The sequence below is a fragment of the Phyllopteryx taeniolatus genome, chromosome 21 (assembly GCF_024500385.1).
Source record: "Phyllopteryx taeniolatus isolate TA_2022b chromosome 21, UOR_Ptae_1.2, whole genome shotgun sequence".
Classification (NCBI taxonomy): Eukaryota; Metazoa; Chordata; class Actinopteri; order Syngnathiformes; family Syngnathidae; genus Phyllopteryx; species Phyllopteryx taeniolatus.
In genome coordinates, this window is record NC_084522.1 from 1,278,047 (window position 1) to 1,300,321 (window position 22,275).

Sequence of the window (22,275 nt, forward strand, 5' to 3'; positions counted from 1 at the left end):
TCCCAAGTGCTTCCATCACAAGGTGTTCAATTTCACACACTGGTGGCAGCCCCTTACACACAGGTTTCACTTGGTTTACAACGTCGAAAGCCTGAACTTTCGCAGGTGGGCTTCAACCCACCATCCTGCATCGAGTCCAGAGAAAAAGCCAGTGCGAAAGGGGCTTAAAAATCTTGACGCTGGTGAGTCTCCAGGATTGTTTTTTTTAATTTTTTTTAAAAACGCGTGAATCGTAATGGCTTATTAGGACACGGGTACGCAGGAGTCACGACTGTCTATTTTCGTTTCACTGAACTGTCAAACATCGTCATTTCCTTGTGGATTCTCCATGGAATTGAAACAAAGGCAGATACAACGCAAACCGCCCTGAACCAAATCTGTCTCTTAATCTTTAGTGTGTCTGATAAGCAAATGAATGTGTCAAGCAAGTCATAGCATGAACGCGGAACCCTTCTTCCTCCGAACTCGGGCGTTCTCGTGATGGCGCATTGATTAGAAACCGGTCCGGCTCAGTCGCAGTGATTTCTGTTGCGGCGGATCGTGTGGTTTCCCGCTGTTTTAGTGCGCAAACAGAAGCGGGATTGGGTGCCGGAAGAGGGTTGGACCTGAAAACACACAATCTTGGCAAGCCATGATTGGCTGAAGATACGATGCAAAACGGCAGGCCTGCGAACTGGGTGAGGCGCTGACAACAGTGGACAATGGGGAAATCTCTGCAAGCATTCCTGGGTGGGGAAGGTTGCGAGTGGGTGAAATCAAAGTTACGAAAGACGTGGAAAATGGCGCGGCCTGGTCCGTTCTGTCATCCGGCCGACTGAGCATTCTGTCACATTTGTTGCGTTTGGCTGCTTTTTTCTCTCTGAAAATTGGTTGACGAAAATGTATTCATTCAGTTGTATCTACTTATCTCATGTATCATCAGTAATTTAACATATTTATTGTACATAATGTAAACATATCAGTTTGTTAAAAATAGATATACAGGTACATTTGAAAAAGAATAAAGGAATCGAATGTGGCCCTTGAGCACAAAAGTTGCATTCATTTAGCCATTGGTTAATTCATATACATTGAGTTTTTAAAGTATTTTTCATGTTGACTGAAAATAGGTTACATTTTAATAATAAAATGCAAAAAGAAAATCTTAGTAATTCTCATTTGAATTTTTTTGAAATTCATTTGATATCTGATCAATTAATATTATGTTGAAATCGGTGGTTCTTAACCTTGTCGGAGCGACGGAATCCCACAAGTTTCACACGGAGTGCACGGAACCCTTCCTAATTTGAAAACTAAAACATGGTTGATTTCAAATTCAAAACGGGTATATATTTGATCGTCCGTGTAGATTCTGCACAAAATGAACCACGCATCAGTTGCACACAAAATCACTGTGTAAAAAGAACAAAACCAACAATTTCACACAAAAAACAAACCCGAATTTCAGTTGAATGTGAATTGAGCTGTTGCCGTTCCCCTCGCCAAGTGCCGCTCTCACATCAGAGGACCGGACTTGCTTGTTCAAATTCACCACGGCATCTGCTCCTTTTCTTTGTTATTCCTACAACCCTCGAAAAGGGTTCATCTGTAAGAGTACGTTTTTTGTTTTTTTTATTATTGGATGCGCTGTCTGACGGCACAGCGATGTTTCCTCAAGTCATCCGTATCGCTGAAATGTTAAATAAGAGTTTAAAAAAAAAAGAACAACGCAACACGACTTCATCGTGAGGTCAATCTGGTGTGACGGGTTTCAAAGGGATGAGTGGATTACTTTGATGGGATTTAAGAGTTGTCATCATTTCAATGTATTGGCATTGCATTGAGAGGGAGCAATTTCAGTGTGTTTGAACCAAAAATGAAAGGCCTGTTTGCTGTTGGTTGGCGGTGGTCAATGAAGAAACTGTTCACCATTTTGGCCAAGCATTTTAGTATATTAACTTTAGTGCATATTTTGTAAGAGGAGGAAATTACCAACTGTAACTCATTTTCTCCAAACTTCGTGGAGCGGTGACGCATGGACCGAGGAAGACGCCACGATGACGTTCCACCATTTGACAACAGATGTCTGAAAGGCTTCATTACTTCTGCCAAAGTCAAGGCGAGATGTTATAAAGTATTTAACTGCTATTTGGTGGTTGGTAAGTAAGTTGGCGAAACTACGAAAAAGAACTACTTTCCACTAAACTTTGTAGAGGGGGGACGCATGGACCAAGGAAGACGCCACGATGAAGTTCCACCATTTGAGAATCAGGCATCTTAAGGGTCTCATTACCTCCGCCAAGCACAAGACAAAAGGTTAGCTTCAATTGCTAAATGCTCACTGTGTGGCCCCCTCCCTCGTTGTAATTACTGCCACCTACAGGACCGAAGTGGTACAGTTATCTTTCCAACGAGTCCGATGGACGTTTGGCTTTGCGCTCTGCTTAACGACATGTTTTTGCACCTTAAACGTGTCTTATCTTGCCCGCTGCAAAGTTGCGGCCATGAAAACGAAGCCCTCGCGTCGTCTAACCGAAGAGCGGATCAATCGAGGTGCCGAGCGGTACGAGAAAACAATTGGCGTTTATCTGCTCGGAACGCGACAGCCGCGCGAACTGCCCCGCGATGCAATGGAATTGAAGCGCGTATTTAGGTGACGGCGAGCTAGAAAAACTGTATTCGCACCTGCCACCGTTTGACACAGTGCGTTTTGAATTGTCTGTGTGTAGACTGCATCGTGTGTGCGATTGCTGGTTTCGGATAAGAACAGAGAAGCGTTCCGCTTCTCTGCTGCTATGCGGTAAAACAAGGTTGCCCAACCTTTGAGGCAAGGCACGCATTTTAGAGAAGAAAAAACTCACGGTGATGCGGCAAAATGTCAATACATCGAAATTATGACAGGACACGTCAATGGCATAGAGCGAAAGATTGATGAAGATACGTGTTTGCAATAAATAGCACCATATTGTATGTACATTACAAACAGTAATGACTTAATAAAATAGAATGTCAAGGAATTCAACAGTTTTGCATCAATTCAATGGGCATTGTGCTGCTCCTTCTGTTGTGCACGCCTTGGCCACGTAGGGGGCAGTGTAATACAAACATACAGCTGCGTCGGACACGGAGCTCGTCGAACCCGGACCGTAGGTTGCGGTAATATTAGTCGTTCTTCACAGAGGATAAAGAATATATGCCAGTGAGTTTCGTTCTATTGTCTGCCTACATGTGTTGCTGAACTGTTTGTGTTCAAATATTAGTTCCTCCTAAGGCCTTTTGCATTAAGCCAAAGTCGTGTCTGTTTGAAATACACAAGGTGTCGTTGTCTTTGTTTTCTGTTTACTTTTAGAGGAAAGTTCAGCTTGAGGTTTCTGCTGCTTGTTGTCAAGTGAGTCGCGTTCACCGCCACCGTACGGCGCTCGGAGGGTTTTGCTCGCTCGTATCTCGAAAAACCGTGACCTCTGCGATGTACTGACGCAGTTGGCCCGGGATTCCAATTTCCAATCGCAGCAAAACTGGGCGCCGCCTGAAACACGAATCTCACAGCAGCGGAAGATCCACGTCACCTTTACGTCCACTTCGAAAGATGACGTCGTCCGTCGCTCCGGCGTCGTTCCGAAGCGCACCTGTCACACCGTTTGACATTTTCCCTTCCACTGTAATTGTTTCAGAATACAATGGAGGCGCTCAAAGGAAGCGGACAAGAATTCCTGGCATCCGGCGGGCTGGGCCTTCGGGTCCAGATAGCCTCGGGAGGAGGAAGTTCCTCGGAAAGGGGCGGGACTCGGCCCGGCGGGACTGACTTAAATCCGACCGTCTCGCAGGAGATTTGGCGAGCGCCTCGGGAATCGTCTCTCACTCCGGATGCCGTCGGCTGCTGAGGAAGTTGGACTTTGTGCTCTGCGGACCGCAACAAGTAAGCTCCTTTGGCGTCCCCGTTGCTCCGTCTTCAATGTCAAATCTCGGCCCGCAATCAAAGACTGCGCTGTGCTTTTAAAGAGTCTTTTAGTTCCTTCGCTGGCGCCGAGACGTCAGTGTCAGAATCCCGCTGAGCGAGCAGACACCCTTTTCGATCGAAAAAAGAGAAAGCAAACAAACATTCCTCAGCCAGTTAGTTACCTTTCGCCGCACTTGCTCAAATGTCACTCTTGCCTCATTACGTCTCTCGCAGGCTGAGACTCGCTCACTTGTTGACACAAAGGTGAGTAGCGCTGCAGAAACTATGACCTCATTTGTTTATAGAAATGGGGAAGAATGTAGCGAGAAGTATATCGTTGCCTTTTTAGCTCGGAAGCATTGGGTGGACGCCGCGAGGATCCTCCGCGGCTCACGGACATATTTGACGCAGACAGGAAGGCGAGACCCCAGTGAACCCATCAAGAGAAGGAAGGAAACGCAGCAATGTACGCGTTAGCTTCAAACCAAGCTGCATTTAAAAAAAACCAAAAAAAACAAGAATTTACACTGAAATGGCAAATTAATCGTATGAGCAGCGAGGCAAAGCATTTTCTCACATTAATTTATATGTATTCATTGTCATTTTATTCCTGTTATGTTATGGGTCAAATTTAAAGATGAAAGCTGTAAAAACTATTTCAAAAAGATTGGGGTCGGCCTTTTATTTATTTATTTATTTTTTTTAAATACACATTTATACATATTTTTATACCTTTTTTAAAAATTGAAATAGTACACTTTCATTGTACTTTTACTTGAGTCCATTTTGTTGAACCCGCCTGTAATATGCAAGTAAAGCTCTTGAAAAAATGCCTCGATCCTTATATATATTTACGTGTGTGCGTGTTTTGACCTTGTTCTTACCACCCCAAAAAATCCACACACTCAAATAAAAGTACAATACATACAAGTACACTATATGTGTGTATGTATATATCCATGTTTTGTTGAGCCCCCCCGCCCCGTTTAAGCCAATTTGACCGGTTTTAGTATTAAAAAAAATAAATTCTAGACTCGAATGTCTCGATTTTTCGGAAATGTACTCGAATGAAAGTTTCCAAGTACAATGTCATCAAAGTACTTTTACTTGAGTATCGGAGTAATCGTTCCACCTTTAATGTGGTGAACAGCTAAATTGCCAACGACGGCGGCTACCGTGCAATGAATCAACGAACCGATGACTTTCTTTTTATGAGTGCCAACAAAGAACGACAGTCTAGCACTGGACTAGAAGTTTATGTTTGCATGGATGCTCGTGCGAGCGATTTTGATGATATTACGGACCGTGGATGATGAAATCCCGAAATTCCTCGCAATTGTACGTTGAAGAACATTGTCCTTAAACTGTTGGGCTATTTTCTCACACACTCGTTGACAAAGAGGTGAACCTCGCCCCCGTCTTTGCTTGTGAATGGCGGAGCAATTCAGGGACGCAATCGTGGCACCCACCTGTTCCCAATTGGCCTGCTCACCTGCGGGATGTTCCAAACACGTCTTTGATGAGCATCCCTCAACTTTTTCGGAACGTGTCGCAGCCATCAAATTCTCGGTTAATGATTATTATAATCAAGTGGAAATGGGCTCGTACATGTTTTCGGGTCTAAATTTGATTCGATTGTTATTGTTATATAAGGGAGTTGAATTTATTGGTGCGATATATGACAGTGTATGTTTTGTCCACCATGATTGCAGTCGTAAAAGTCGTATGACTTTTGTCTGATGTGAAAGTGAAATCTCAATTGCTAACTTAAGCGTTTGATCGGATGAAATTTGCACAAGGGCAGCTTTCGAAAGACGGCACCTGCGAGCTGCTGTCGCGCAAACGAGAGGCGCCCGCTTGCGTTTTGCGCGCAGACCCGCGGCCAGTCGGGCCCGTGCGGTCACAAAGCGGCAGGAAAATCCACACCTCCGGTCCGAGCGGCACGATGACAGCGCGGCGGCCGCTATTTTCAAATCGACGACCCCTCGGCAAATGCAGGCTTGCCTGCTTGGCTGGCAGCTTTCACGTGCAAAGTTCGAACCAAAATGGAAACGCTTTATACTCCCGCGGCCGACAAAGCCCGCATTGCAACAAATGCTAACAAACAACGCAAAATGCCAAAGACGGACTAACGAATATCATCGGTGTTATAACACTTTAAGTCAAGGGTGTCAAAACTACGGCCCGTCAGAGGATGGGTAGAATTTGGCATTCACAGCCACTTGCCACAAAAATGATTCTGAAATTGGCTGCTGCTCACAATTTGATCTTGACATTGCCGTCAAACGATGCCACGCTTCAGGAGAAAAGGGAGCCTACTTCATATGAAATGCTGCCCCACCTTTGCACTTCTGTGAAGATGAATACCTCCTGTAGAAAGACATCATTTAAAACGCGGAATATTGTAAAATGGCAGTCAGCAGCAGTCAACACTCTTTGTGAATCGTTGCCACTTGAGTTTGTATCGTGCGATGAGTCAAATTTCCAGATGCACGCGGAAATTGATGTCAATTTAAAACCATTTCTCGAGCTTAACAGAGTTGCTTTAGAAACGGGAAATATAGAGATTCTACTTTGATCTGTAAGTTGCACATGTGGAAATGGAAAAAGAGAAAAAAAAAAGATTCCAATGCGTTTGAAATTGCAATCGTTTTTAAGAAATTCCCAATTGCTCGTCTGATTTTAGTGAATACTTTCCAAATGCTGAATATGAATAGTTGCACCGTTCCACCCAAAGTAATAAAGTTTGTGATTGAGCTCGGTGACCGTCTATTCTTATGCTGCCCAGTAAACTCGTTCATTGAGTGCTGTTCATAGCCTCCAAATGTCATGTCGGGACCATCCTAAACTGAAGACCCCCCCCCCCCCCCCCCCCCCCCGCATTTTTTAACTACCAGTCTGCGCCACGACCATAACGGGTCTGCGACCAACTATTGGGCCCCGACCCACCAGTTGAGGATCACTGCAGAGCATTCAATTTGATGCAAATGTTTCCCTTGCAGAGCTACACTCGGCCAAGATGGAGCCCGCCGATCCAAATGAGAAGCAAAACGGCCACGCCAAAATCCACGGACCTGTGGCGGGCGTCTACCTGGAGAGGTCCAAGCAGAAGATCAGCATATACGAAGCCATGAAGAAACGTCTGCTTAAACCCGGCACAGCGTTAGCCCTGCTGGAAGCGCAGGCCGCCACAGTGGGTATCGTAGACCCTGGGAAGAACCAAATACTTCCAGTCGTGGAGGCCATCAAGGAGGAACTCATCGGACCCGAGTTGAGGGAGAAGCTTCTCTTCGCCGAGAAGGCCGTCACTGGTTTCGTGGACCCTTACACCAACCAAACCATCTCTGTGTTCCAAGCCATGCAAAAAGATTTAGTGCCCAGAGATTACGGCTTGAGATTACTTCAAGCGCAAATTGCCACGCGCGGCCTGTTCGACCCCATTGAGAAGACAAACATTCCAATTGAGTCAGCCATCCAGAAAGGCTACTATGAGAAAGGGCTGCTGGATGACCAGATGTCCGAGTTAAAGGTTTTCTTCGCTCCTGGTGCACAACAGCACGTCAACTACCAAACGCTGATGGAGAAATGTATCAAGGAACCTGACACAGGCCTGCTTCTTCTTCCCGTCTTCATCACCTTCAAGGGGCTGAGACGAGGCATTTCGTCCGCAGAACTCTTGGAGTCCAAGATTATTGACAAAGAAATCTACGAAGACCTACAGAAGGGGACGATCACAACCCAGCGTGTGATGTTGAATGAGACGGTGAAGGAATACCTTCAGGGCAAAGGCAGCATCGCCGGCGTTGCGATACTCTCATCCAATCAGAGATTTAGCATCTATGAAGCCAGGAAGCGCGGAATACTGATGCCTGGGACTGCGCTAGTTCTGCTGGAGGCGCAGGCCGCAACCGGATTCATCATTGATCCCGCAGAAAACAAAAAGTTCACAGTGGACGAGGCTGTGAAAAACAAGCTCATTGGCCCGGAATATTACAACAAGCTGCGGTCTGCCGAACGAGCGGTGACCGGATACAAAGACCCGTACACCGACGAAAGCATTTCCCTCTTTCAAGCACTTTCCAAAGATCTCATCTTGAAGGAACACGGGATCCGCCTACTGGAGGCGCAAATTGCCACAGGTGGAATCATCGACCCCATCCACAGCCACAGACTCCCCACGGAGGTGGCCTTCAAACGAGGCTATTTTGACCAAGAAATGAATGCCATACTTGAAGAGTCAGGAGATGACACAAAGGGATTCTTTGACCCAAACACAGAGGAGAATCTCACGTATCGTCAGCTGATTGAAAGGTGTGTCACCGATCCTGTCACCGGACTCTGCCTCCTCCCACTTCGAGGCAAATCTGATGGACTGATGAACTACACCTTCATTGACTACCAAACTAAGATGGCCTTCAAACAGAAGAAGGTGAAGGTGACATGCGGCAAGTATGCGGGAATGACGGTATCTCTGTGGGAGCTGCTGATGTCGGAATACTTGGATGAAGAGCAGAGGAAATGCATCATACCGAAGTACAGAGAGCTCACTATCGAGGCCATTGTTACAACAGTTCTGGAACTCATCGAGACGTCCGTCAAAACCACCAAGGTCATCTTTGAAGGCATCAGAGAAACAGTCACAGCCAAACAGCTGGTCGAGGCTGACATCATCAGTGAGGAGGTCCTAGATGATCTCAAGAAAGGGAAGAAGTCTGTGAAGGAAGTGGTTGAGGATCAAAACTTACATGTGTATCTACAGGGCAAAGGCAGTATTGCAGGTGTTCTTCTGCCTGACTCCCAGATCCTGACCATCTACCAAGCAAGACAGAAAGGCAAACTGATGCCAGGAACAGCTCATATTTTACTCGAGGCACAGGCGGCAACAGGATTCATCATTGATCCCATTGGAAACAGAAGGTTTTCCGTAGATGACGCCATCAAAGCCAAGATTGTTGGGCCAGATTTGTGCCAGAAGCTGCGCTCTGCAGAGAAAGCGGTGACAGGTTACAAAGACCCGTATTACGGGAACACAATCTCTCTGTTCCAAGCAATGCAAAAAGACCTCATCCTAAAGGATCACGGAATTCGACTCTTGGAGGCACAAATTGCCACGGGCGGCATTATCGACCCGGTTAACAGCCATCGCATCCCTGTCCAAGTGGCCTCCAAGCGGGGGTACTTCAATGAGGAGATGAACGAGATCCTGAGTGATCCCAGCGATGACACCAAAGGGTTTTTTGACCCCAACACTCACGAGAACCTCACCTACTTGCAACTAATGGCCAGATGTGTCACAGACCCCAGTACGGGACTTTGCCTCCTTCCACTTAAAGGGAAAAGCCACAAAATCAACATAGATGATACCATGAAGGAACTGTTCAGAACAACAGTTGTTTCTGTACGGTATGGCCGCTTCAAGGGCAAGCGCAGCACTCTTTGGGACCTCGTCAATTCAGAGTATCTGTCTGAGGAAAAACGACAGGAGTTCTTCAAACTCTTCAAGTCAAGGAGACTCACAATCGAGGAAATCATTGAGTCAATTGTAGTCATCATTGAGAGCAAGGAGATAAAGCGGCAAGCAGAGCTAAACTTCCGAGGCCTCAGAGGGGAGGTGTCCGTTGTGGATCTTTTGGAGCTTGAAATAGTGGATGAAAAAACCTACAACAACCTAATTGATGGAACATTAAAAAGCGCCGACGTGTTGCAGATGGACAGCGTGAGGGCCTACCTACAAGGGAAAAGCTGCGTTGCCGGCGTGATACTACAGCCTTCCAATCAGAAGCTGAGAATCTACGAAGCACAGAAATCTGGCATCCTGACACCCAGCACGGCTCTTTGCCTCCTAGAAGCACAGGCGGCCACGGGGTTCATTGTCGATCCGTTGGCAAACAAAAAGCTCACCGTGGAACAAGCACTTCGGGAAATGTTAATTGGTCCTCAGATGTATGAAAAGCTTCTGTCTGCAGAGCGGGCTGTCACTGGCTACACCGATCCATACACGGGCCAAAAGATTTCTCTTTTCCAAGCCTTGCAAAAGGATCTCATTGTGAAGGAGCACGGCATTCGTTTACTTGAGGCCCAAATTGCGACAGGTGGTATCATTGATCCCTTGAAATGCCTTCACTTACCTCTTGATGTTGCCTACAGGAAAGGATATTTTGACGAAGAATTGAATCAAATTCTGCTGGATCCAAGTGACGACACAAAAGGGTTTTTTGACCCTACCACCAAAGAGAATCTGACATACATGGAAATGTTGGGCAGGTGTGTAAAAGATAAAGAAACAGGACTGTTCCTTTTACCGATGACCGGCCCATCAAAAGCCTCACAAACAAACGTGAAGCTGTACACTGACGGTGAGATAAAACAAGTGTTTGAAGAGGCAACAGTGAGCATATCAGCAGGACGCTATGCAGGGAAATCAATTTCTCTGTGGGACTCGATCCACTCTGGCTACTTCACCGAAGACCATTGTCTCGAACTGATTGAAAACTTTAGAACAGGAAAGGTCACCACACACATGATCATCACCATAGTAATCTCTACAATTGAAAAACTGGAGAAGAGTGAAGCGCCCAAAATGATAATGGGCCTGAGAAAGCTTGTCTCTGCCAAACAACTGCTGGACTCTGGCATTATTGACAGTGACACATTCAAACAGGTGCAGGAAGACAAATTGACTTTGGAAAAAGTCATTCAACGTGAGTGCGTGCAACAATACCTGAATGGAAGCAGCAGCATTGCTGGAGTTAAAGTGTATCCATCACAGACAGTTCTGAGCATCTACGGTGCAAAAACCGAAGGTATGTTGACAGAGGGCATTGCACTTTTACTGCTCGAAGCGCAGGCTTCAACAGGATGGATCATTGATCCTCTCGAAAACAAGTTCTACACTGTCGATGAGGCCGCAAAAGAGGAGGTCATTGGGCCAGATGTGCGTGAGCAGCTTCTGTTGGCTGAGCGAGCCATCACTGGCTATAAAGACCCCTACACAGACTCAACAATATCACTGTTTGAGGCTATGAATGAGCAGCTGATGCCGAGAAGTGACGCCATTCGTCTTCTTCAAGCACAAATAGCAACGGGCGGAATTGTAGACCCAAACAGGAGTCACAGGCTACATGTTAATGTCGCAGTCAAAAGGGGACTTCTGGACGACCAACTCAGAATCCTTCTGCTGAACCCCCCTGAAAATTTAAAGGGATACTTTGACCCGAACACGAAAGAAAAACTCTCCTACCTCGAGCTAATGGACAGATGTGAAACAGATCCTGAAACGGGGCTGCTTCTTGTACCACTACATGAGGAGAAATCCAATGTTTTTCACACAAAGGAACAAATAGAGCTTGAGTTGAAAAACAAAATAATTGTCATGAGTGTGGGGAAATTCAAGAGCAAAGATGTGACCTTGTGGGAAGTGTTGCTGTCTGAATACATATCCCAGCAGAAAAGGGAGCAGCTCATACAACAATACAAGACCGGCACCATAACAGTTGAAGACTTAAGTGAAATACTAACAGTCATCATTACAGAGGTGTCGTCCAAAGAAAGAAAGTTCCAAGGACTGAGGAAGCAGGTCTCAGCAAGTCAGCTGTTTGAATCCAAGATCATCTCGAAGGAGCTTTTCACGCAAATTATACAAGGGGAAGTGACTGTAGACAGTGTTAACAAAATGGAATCCATACAAAGGTATCTTGGGGCGACAAACTGCATAGCCGGTGTCAGAGTTGAGTCTACAAAGAAGGTCATGAGCATCTATGAAGCAAGGTCCAGATGTCTGCTAACTCCTGGGACATCTCTTGTGCTCCTAGAAGCCCAAGCTGCCACTGGCTTTGTTATTGACCCAGTCAACAACAAGAAACTTTCAGTAGAAGAAGCTGTGGCTCAGCGATTGGTTGGCAGTGAGTGGAAAAAGAAGCTGCTCTCAGCAGAACGAGCTGTCACAGGATACATAGACCCCTACACAGGTGAGACAATTTCCTTATTCCAGGCCTTGATAAAGGATCTCATAGTCAAAGAGCATGGAATTCGTCTTCTTGAGGCTCAAATTGCCACAGGAGGCATCATTGACCCAGTATTCAGTCACAGAGTGCCCGTGCAGGTGGCTTACCGAAGAGGCTACTTTGATGAGGAAATGAACCAGATTTTGTCTGACCCAGATGACGACACCAAGGGCTTTTTTGATCCCAACACACAAGAGAACCTCACTTATCTCCAGCTTATAGAGAGGTGTGTCACTGACCCAAACACAGGCCTCAACTTACTATCCATTGTGAAGAAAGGGGAGTTCTATTTCTATGTTGATGAGGCCACAAAACTCACCCTGAAATCAAAGACAACCACCAGAGCAGGCGGGAAGTATCACGGAACAACGGTGTCCCTGTGGGATCTGCTCTACTCTCGATACATCACTGAGGAGAAGAGGCGAGAGCTTGTGCAACAGTACAAATCTGGAGCCATCACGATTGAACGCTTTTTGGAGATCATCTTGATTATCACTCAGCAGCAGACCACCACCACCACAACCTCATCGGTCATCACATGTCAAACACCAGAAACAAAGGTTGACAGCAGCACCGCGGAGACCACCATCACTACCACAGTCACAGAGACCGGAAGCTTCCATGGTATTAGGAAGGATGTCAGTGCTACGGAGTTGCTTCAATCCAAAATCATCACTGAAGACCTCTACGAAGATCTCAACGCAGGAACAATCACAGTAAAGGAAGTGAGTGAAATGGACTCGGTCCGCAGGTACCTGGAAGGGACCAACTGCATTGCAGGTGTGTACTTGCAGTCCACAAAAGAGACGCTGAGCATTTATGAAGCAAAGTCCAGAGGCCTGCTGACTCCTGGGACGTCCCTTGTGCTCCTGGAGGCCCAAGCTGCCACCGGCTTTGTCATGGACCCAGTCAACAACAATAAACTTTCAGTCGAAGAAGCTGTGGCTCTGAGAGTGGTTGGCAGCGAGTGGCAAAAGAAGCTGCTCTCAGCAGAACGAGCTGTCACGGGATACAGAGACCCTTACACCGAAAAAGCAATATCTCTGTTCCAGGCCCTGAAAAAAGACCTGATCGTCAAAGAGCATGGGATTCGTCTTCTTGAGGCTCAAATTGCCACAGGAGGCATCATTGACCCGGTATTCAGTCACAGAGTGCCCGTGCAGGTGGCTTACCGAAGAGGCTACTTTGATGAGGAAATGAACCAGATTTTGTCCGACCCAGATGACGACACCAAGGGCTTTTTTGATCCCAACACACAAGAGAACCTCACCTATCTCCAACTGGTCGAGAGGTGCATCACAGATCCCGTCACTGGACTTAGTTTGTTAGTTATTGTGAAGAAAGGGGAGTTCTATTTCTATGTTGATGAGGCCACAAAACTCACCCTGAAATCAAAGACAACCACCAGAGCAGGCGGGAAGTATCACGGAACAACGGTGTCGCTGTGGGATCTGCTCTACTCTCGATACATCACTGAGGAGAAGAGGCGAGAGCTTGTGCAACAGTACAAATCTGGAGCCATCACGATTGAACGCTTTTTGGAGATCATCTTGATTATCACTCAGCAGCAGACCACCACCACCACAACCTCATCGGTCATCACATGTCAAACACCAGAAACAAAGGTTGACAGCAGCACCGCGGAGACCACCATCACTACCGCAGTCACAGAGACCGGAAGCTTCCATGGTATTAGGAAGGATGTCAGTGCTACGGAGTTGCTTCAATCCAAAATCATCACTGAAGACCTCTACGAAGATCTCAACGCAGGAACAATCACAGTAAAGGAAGTGAGTGAAATGGACTCGGTCCGCAGGTACCTGGAAGGGACCAACTGCATTGCAGGTGTGTACTTGCAGTCCACAAAAGAGACGCTGAGCATTTATGAAGCAAAGTCCAGAGGCCTGCTGACTCCTGGGACGTCCCTTGTGCTCCTGGAGGCCCAAGCTGCCACCGGCTTTGTCATGGACCCAGTCAACAACAAGAAACTTTCAGTCGAAGAAGCTGTGGCTCTGAGAGTGGTTGGCAGCGAGTGGCAAAAGAAGCTGCTCTCAGCAGAACGAGCTGTCACGGGATACAGAGACCCTTACACCGAAAAAGCAATATCTCTGTTCCAGGCCCTGAAAAAAGACCTGATCGTCAAAGAGCATGGGATTCGTCTTCTTGAGGCTCAAATTGCCACAGGAGGCATCATTGACCCGGTATTCAGTCACAGAGTGCCCGTGCAGGTGGCTTACCGAAGAGGCTACTTTGATGAGGAAATGAACCAGATTTTGTCCGACCCAGATGACGACACCAAGGGCTTTTTTGATCCCAACACACAAGAGAACCTCACCTATCTCCAACTGGTCGAGAGGTGCATCACAGATCCCGTCACTGGACTTAGTTTGTTAGTTATTGTGAAGAAAGGGGAGTTCTATTTCTATGTTGATGAGGCCACAAAACTCACCCTGAAATCAAAGACAACCACCAGAGCAGGCGGGAAGTATCACGGGACAACGGTGTCCCTCTGGGATCTGCTCTACTCTCGATACATCACTGAGGAGAAGAGGCGAGAGCTTGTGCAACAGTACAAATCTGGAGCCATCACGATTGAACGCTTTTTGGAGATCATCTTGATTATCACTCAGCAGCAGACCACCACCACCACAACCTCATCGGTCATCACATGTCAAACACCAGAAACAAAGGTTGACAGCAGCACCGCGGAGACCACCATCACTACCGCAGTCACAGAGACCGGAAGCTTCCATGGTATTAGGAAGGATGTCAGTGCTACGGAGTTGCTTCAATCCAAAATCATCACTGAAGACCTCTACGAAGATCTCAACGCAGGAACAATCACAGTAAAGGAAGTGAGTGAAATGGACTCGGTCCGCAGGTACCTGGAAGGGACCAACTGCATTGCAGGTGTGTACTTGCAGTCCACAAAAGAGACGCTGAGCATTTATGAAGCAAAGTCCAGAGGCCTGCTGACTCCTGGGACGTCCCTTGTGCTCCTGGAGGCCCAAGCTGCCACCGGCTTTGTCATGGACCCAGTCAACAACAAGAAACTTTCAGTCGAAGAAGCTGTGGCTCTGAGAGTGGTTGGCAGCGAGTGGCAAAAGAAGCTGCTCTCAGCAGAACGAGCTGTCACGGGATACAGAGACCCTTACACCGAAAAAGCAATATCTCTGTTCCAGGCCCTGAAAAAAGACCTGATCGTCAAAGAGCATGGGATTCGTCTTCTTGAGGCTCAAATTGCCACAGGAGGCATCATTGACCCGGTATTCAGTCACAGAGTGCCCGTGCAGGTGGCTTACCGAAGAGGCTACTTTGATGAGGAAATGAACCAGATTTTGTCCGACCCAGATGACGACACCAAGGGCTTTTTTGATCCCAACACACAAGAGAACCTCACCTATCTCCAACTGGTCGAGAGGTGCATCACAGATCCCGTCACTGGACTTAGTTTGTTAGTTATTGTGAAGAAAGGGGAGTTCTATTTCTATGTTGATGAGGCCACAAAACTCACGCTGAAATCAAAGACAACCACCAGAGCAGGCGGGAAGTATCACGGAACAACGGTGTCCCTGTGGGATCTGCTCTACTCTCGATACATCACTGAGGAGAAGAGGCGAGAGCTTGTGCAACAGTACAAATCTGGAGCCATCACGATTGAACGCTTTTTGGAGATCATCTTGATTATCACTCAGCAGCAGACCACCACCACCACAACCTCATCGGTCATCACATGTCAAACACCAGAAACAAAGGTTGACAGCAGCACCGCGGAGACCACCATCACTACCGCAGTCACAGAGACCGGAAGCTTCCATGGTATTAGGAAGGATGTCAGTGCTACGGAGTTGCTTCAATCCAAAATCATCACTGAAGACCTCTACGAAGATCTCAACGCAGGAACAATCACAGTAAAGGAAGTGAGTGAAATGGACTCGGTCCGCAGGTACCTGGAAGGGACCAACTGCATTGCAGGTGTGTACTTGCAGTCCACAAAAGAGACGCTGAGCATTTATGAAGCAAAGTCCAGAGGCCTGCTGACTCCTGGGACGTCCCTTGTGCTCCTGGAGGCCCAAGCTGCCACCGGCTTTGTCATGGACCCAGTCAACAACAAGAAACTTTCAGTCGAAGAAGCTGTGGCTCTGAGAGTGGTTGGCAGCGAGTGGCAAAAGAAGCTGCTCTCAGCAGAACGAGCTGTCACAGGATACAGAGACCCTTACACCGAAAAAGCAATATCTCTGTTCCAGGCCCTGAAAAAAGACCTGATCGTCAAAGAGCATGGGATTCGTCTTCTTGAGGCTCAAATTGCCACAGGAGGCATCATTGACCCAGTATTCAGTCACAGAGTGCCCGTGCAGGTGGCTTACCGAAGAGGCTACTTTGATGAGGAAATGAACCAGATTTTGTCCGACCCAGATGACGACACCAAGGGCTTTTTTGATCCCAACACACAAGAGAACCTCACCTATCTCCAACTGGTCGAGAGGTGCATCACAGATCCCGTCACTGGACTTAGTTTGTTAGTTATTGTGAAGAAAGGGGAGTTCTATTTCTATGTTGATGAGGCCACAAAACTCACCCTGAAATCAAAGACAACCACCAGAGCAGGCGGGAAGTATCACGGAACAACGGTGTCCCTGTGGGATCTGCTCTACTCTCGATACATCACTGAGGAGAAGAGGCGAGAGCTTGTGCAACAGTACAAATCTGGAGCCATCACGATTGAACGCTTTTTGGAGATCATCTTGATTATCACTCAGCAGCAGACCACCACCACCACAACCTCATCGGTCATCACATGTCAAACACCAGAAACAAAGGTTGACAGCAGCACCGCGGAGACCACCATCACTACCGCAGTCACAGAGACCGGAAGCTTCCATGGTATTAGGAAGGATGTCAGTGCTACGGAGTTGCTTCAATCCAAAATCATCACTGAAGACCTCTACGAAGATCTCAACGCAGGAACAATCACAGTAAAGGAAGTGAGTGAAATGGACTCGGTCCGCAGGTACCTGGAAGGGACCAACTGCATTGCAGGTGTGTACTTGCAGTCCACAAAAGAGACGCTGAGCATTTATGAAGCAAAGTCCAGAGGCCTGCTGACTCCTGGGACGTCCCTTGTGCTCCTGGAGGCCCAAGCTGCCACCGGCTTTGTCATGGACCCAGTCAACAACAAGAAACTTTCAGTCGAAGAAGCTGTGGCTCTGAGAGTGGTTGGCAGCGAGTGGCAAAAGAAGCTGCTCTCAGCAGAACGAGCTGTCACAGGATACAGAGACCCTTACACCGAAAAAGCAATATCTCTGTTCCAGGCCCTGAAAAAAGACCTGATCGTCAAAGAGCATGGGATTCGTCTTCTTGAGGCTCAAATTGCCACAGGAGGCATCATTGACCCAGTATTCAGTCACAGAGTGCCCGTGCAGGTGGCTTACCGAAGAGGCTACTTTGATGAGGAAATGAACCAGATTTTGTCCGACCCAGATGACGACACCAAGGGCTTTTTTGATCCCAACACACAAGAGAACCTCACCTATCTCCAACTGGTCGAGAGGTGCATCACAGATCCCGTCACTGGACTTAGTTTGTTAGTTATTGTGAAGAAAGGGGAGTTCTATTTCTATGTTGATGAGGCCACAAAACTCACCCTGAAATCAAAGACAACCACCAGAGCAGGCGGGAAGTATCACGGAACAACGGTGTCCCTCTGGGATCTGCTCTACTCTCGATACATCACTGAGGAGAAGAGGCGAGAGCTTGTGCAACAGTACAAATCTGGAGCCATCACGATTGAACGCTTTTTGGAGATCATCTTGATTATCACTCAGCAGCAGACCACCACCACCACAACCTCATCGGTCATCACATGTCAAACACCAGAAACAAAGGTTGACAGCAGCACCGCGGAGACCACCATCACTACCGCAGTCACAGAGACCGGAAGCTTCCATGGTATTAGGAAGGATGTCAGTGCTACGGAGTTGCTTCAATCCAAAATCATCACTGAAGACCTCTACGAAGATCTCAACGCAGGAACAATCACAGTAAAGGAAGTGAGTGAAATGGACTCGGTCCGCAGGTACCTGGAAGGGACCAACTGCATTGCAGGTGTGTACTTGCAGTCCACAAAAGAGACGCTGAGCATTTATGAAGCAAAGTCCAGAGGCCTGCTGACTCCTGGGACGTCCCTTGTGCTCCTGGAGGCCCAAGCTGCCACCGGCTTTGTCATGGACCCAGTCAACAACAAGAAACTTTCAGTCGAAGAAGCTGTGGCTCTGAGAGTGGTTGGCAGCGAGTGGCAAAAGAAGCTGCTCTCAGCAGAACGAGCTGTCACGGGATACAGAGACCCTTACACCGAAAAAGCAATATCTCTGTTCCAGGCCCTGAAAAAAGACCTGATCGTCAAAGAGCATGGGATTCGTCTTCTTGAGGCTCAAATTGCCACAGGAGGCATCATTGACCCGGTATTCAGTCACAGAGTGCCCGTGCAGGTGGCTTACCGAAGAGGCTACTTTGATGAGGAAATGAACCAGATTTTGTCCGACCCAGATGACGACACCAAGGGCTTTTTTGATCCCAACACACAAGAGAACCTCACCTATCTCCAACTGGTCGAGAGGTGCATCACAGATCCCGTCACTGGACTTAGTTTGTTAGTTATTGTGAAGAAAGGGGAGTTCTATTTCTATGTTGATGAGGCCACAAAACTCACGCTGAAATCAAAGACAACCACCAGAGCAGGCGGGAAGTATCACGGAACAACGGTGTCCCTGTGGGATCTGCTCTACTCTCGATACATCACTGAGGAGAAGAGGCGAGAGCTTGTGCAACAGTACAAATCTGGAGCCATCACGATTGAACGCTTTTTGGAGATCATCTTGATTATCACTCAGCAGCAGACCACCACCACCACAACCTCATCGGTCATCACATGTCAAACACCAGAAACAAAGGTTGACAGCAGCACCGCGGAGACCACCATCACTACCGCAGTCACAGAGACCGGAAGCTTCCATGGTATTAGGAAGGATGTCAGTGCTACGGAGTTGCTTCAATCCAAAATCATCACTGAAGACCTCTACGAAGATCTCAACGCAGGAACAATCACAGTAAAGGAAGTGAGTGAAATGGACTCGGTCCGCAGGTACCTGGAAGGGACCAACTGCATTGCAGGTGTGTACTTGCAGTCCACAAAAGAGACGCTGAGCATTTATGAAGCAAAGTCCAGAGGCCTGCTGACTCCTGGGACGTCCCTTGTGCTCCTGGAGGCCCAAGCTGCCACCGGCTTTGTCATGGACCCAGTCAACAACAAGAAACTTTCAGTCGAAGAAGCTGTGGCTCTGAGAGTGGTTGGCAGCGAGTGGCAAAAGAAGCTGCTCTCAGCAGAACGAGCTGTCACAGGATACAGAGACCCTTACACCGAAAAAGCAATATCTCTGTTCCAGGCCCTGAAAAAAGACCTGATCGTCAAAGAGCATGGGATTCGTCTTCTTGAGGCTCAAATTGCCACAGGAGGCATCATTGACCCAGTATTCAGTCACAGAGTGCCCGTGCAGGTGGCTTACCGAAGAGGCTACTTTGATGAGGAAATGAACCAGATTTTGTCCGACCCAGATGACGACACCAAGGGCTTTTTTGATCCCAACACACAAGAGAACCTCACCTATCTCCAACTGGTCGAGAGGTGCATCACAGATCCCGTCACTGGACTTAGTTTGTTAGTTATTGTGAAGAAAGGGGAGTTCTATTTCTATGTTGATGAGGCCACAAAACTCACCCTGAAATCAAAGACAACCACCAGAGCAGGCGGGAAGTATCACGGAACAACGGTGTCCCTGTGGGATCTGCTCTACTCTCGATACATCACTGAGGAGAAGAGGCGAGAGCTTGTGCAACAGTACAAATCTGGAGCCATCACGATTGAACGCTTTTTGGAGATCATCTTGATTATCACTCAGCAGCAGACCACCACCACCACAACCTCATCGGTCATCACATGTCAAACACCAGAAACAAAGGTTGACAGCAGCACCGCGGAGACCACCATCACTACCGCAGTCACAGAGACCGGAAGCTTCCATGGTATTAGGAAGGATGTCAGTGCTACGGAGTTGCTTCAATCCAAAATCATCACTGAAGACCTCTACGAAGATCTCAACGCAGGAACAATCACAGTAAAGGAAGTGAGTGAAATGGACTCGGTCCGCAGGTACCTGGAAGGGACCAACTGCATTGCAGGTGTGTACTTGCAGTCCACAAAAGAGACGCTGAGCATTTATGAAGCAAAGTCCAGAGGCCTGCTGACTCCTGGGACGTCCCTTGTGCTCCTGGAGGCCCAAGCTGCCACCGGCTTTGTCATGGACCCAGTCAACAACAAGAAACTTTCAGTCGAAGAAGCTGTGGCTCTGAGAGTGGTTGGCAGCGAGTGGCAAAAGAAGCTGCTCTCAGCAGAACGAGCTGTCACAGGATACAGAGACCCTTACACCGAAAAAGCAATATCTCTGTTCCAGGCCCTGAAAAAAGACCTGATCGTCAAAGAGCATGGGATTCGTCTTCTTGAGGCTCAAATTGCCACAGGAGGCATCATTGACCCAGTATTCAGTCACAGAGTGCCCGTGCAGGTGGCTTACCGAAGAGGCTACTTTGATGAGGAAATGAACCAGATTTTGTCCGACCCAGATGACGACACCAAGGGCTTTTTTGATCCCAACACACAAGAGAACCTCACCTATCTCCAACTGGTCGAGAGGTGCATCACAGATCCCGTCACTGGACTTAGTTTGTTAGTTATTGTGAAGAAAGGGGAGTTCTATTTCTATGTTGATGAGGCCACAAAACTCACCCTGAAATCAAAGACAACCACCAGAGCAGGCGGGAAGTATCACGGAACAACGGTGTCCCTCTGGGATCTGCTCTACTCTCGATACATCACTGAGGAGAAGAGGCGAGAGCTTGTGCAACAGTACAAATCTGGAGCCATCACGATTGAACGCTTTTTGGAGATCATCTTGATTATCACTCAGCAGCAGACCACCACCACCACAACCTCATCGGTCATCACATGTCAAACACCAGAAACAAAGGTTGACAGCAGCACCGCGGAGACCACCATCACTACCGCAGTCACAGAGACCGGAAGCTTCCGTGGTATTAGGAAGGATGTCAGTGCTACGGAGTTGCTTCAATCCAAAATCATCACTGAAGACCTCTACGAAGATCTCAACGCAGGAACAATCACAGTAAAGGAAGTGAGTGAAATGGACTCGGTCCGCAGGTACCTGGAAGGGACCAACTGCATTGCAGGTGTGTACTTGCAGTCCACAAAAGAGACGCTGAGCATTTATGAAGCAAAGTCCAGAGGCCTGCTGAGTCCTGGGACGTCCCTTGTGCTCCTGGAGGCCCAAGCTGCCACCGGCTTTGTCATGGACCCAGTCAACAACAAGAAACTTTCAGTCGAAGAAGCTGTGGCTCTGAGAGTGGTTGGCAGCGAGTGGCAAAAGAAGCTGCTCTCAGCAGAACGAGCTGTCACGGGATACAGAGACCCTTACACCGAAAAAGCAGTATCTCTGTTCCAGGCCCTGAAAAAAGACCTGATCGTCAAAGAGCATGGGATTCGTCTTCTTGAGGCTCAAATTGCCACAGGAGGCATCGTTGACCCGGTATTCAGTCACAGAGTGCCCGTGCAGGTGGCTTACCGAAGAGGCTACTTTGATGAGGAAATGAACCAGATTTTGTCCGACCCAGATGACGACACTAAGGGCTTTTTTGATCCCAACACACAAGAGAACCTAACCTATCTCCAACTGCTCGAGAGGTGCATCACAGACCCCGTCACCGGACTAAGTTTACTACCCTTGATCAAAAAGTGAAAAATCTTGTTTTGAATCATGTTTTTGTGCTTTGCTCTATATCGTAATTCGTAGACGAGATTTTTTTTCAATTTTTTTTTTTTTTAACTTGACCATTTTATTTACATTTTTCATGTCTTACTGATATTCCAGGAAATTGTTGAGCAAGGTGCTCAAATATATGCACTTGAAATCCTTTTTAGTTCAAGCATAAGTTTATCGACTATTTTGCCTCTGGTATTAAAAATGACCTAATAAACTTCGGTTGTGAACACTTATGCTTGTTTTCATGTCAGTAATAATTCTGACCTGGAATGCTGAAGCCCTTATTTGCTCAGCAAACACGTTTTCTCACCTATATTGAATAACTTAAGAGTCTCTGCTCGACGCGAAGTGAATTACAGGCACCCGGAGTTTCAAAACGGAGACCAAAGATGCCGAGTTCGCCCTCGGACGCCAAGTTAATTAACTTCCAGCCAGCCCGGAGGATTTCACCAACAAAGGCGCCTCC

The 22,275-nt window shown here is 47.4% G+C and overlaps 1 protein-coding gene across 1 annotated transcript; it reads left to right on the top strand.

Moving 5' to 3' along the window:
* The first annotated feature begins 3,747 nt into the window (after positions 1 to 3,747).
* eppk1 (epiplakin 1) lies at positions 3,748 to 22,042 on the top strand. The gene is made up of 2 exons (XM_061759414.1): positions 3,748 to 3,895; positions 6,919 to 22,042. The coding sequence occupies exons 1-2, from the start codon at positions 3,844 to 3,846 to the stop codon at positions 21,783 to 21,785; spliced, it is 14,919 nt and encodes a 4,972-aa protein (XP_061615398.1). The 5' UTR covers positions 3,748 to 3,843; the 3' UTR covers positions 21,786 to 22,042.
* The last annotated feature ends 233 nt before the right edge of the window (positions 22,043 to 22,275 follow it).

What these genes read in the sequence shown, in the direction of transcription:
- eppk1 (XM_061759414.1), top strand. Translation starts at nt 3,844, where the DNA reads ATGCCGTCGGCTGCTGAGGAAGTTGGACTTTGTGCTCTGCGGACCGCA. An exon ending in TGCTCTGCGGACCGCAACAA is followed by an intron (nt 3,896 to 6,918) that starts GTAAGCTCCTTT and finishes TTTCCCTTGCAG; the next exon opens with AGCTACACTCGGCCAAGATG.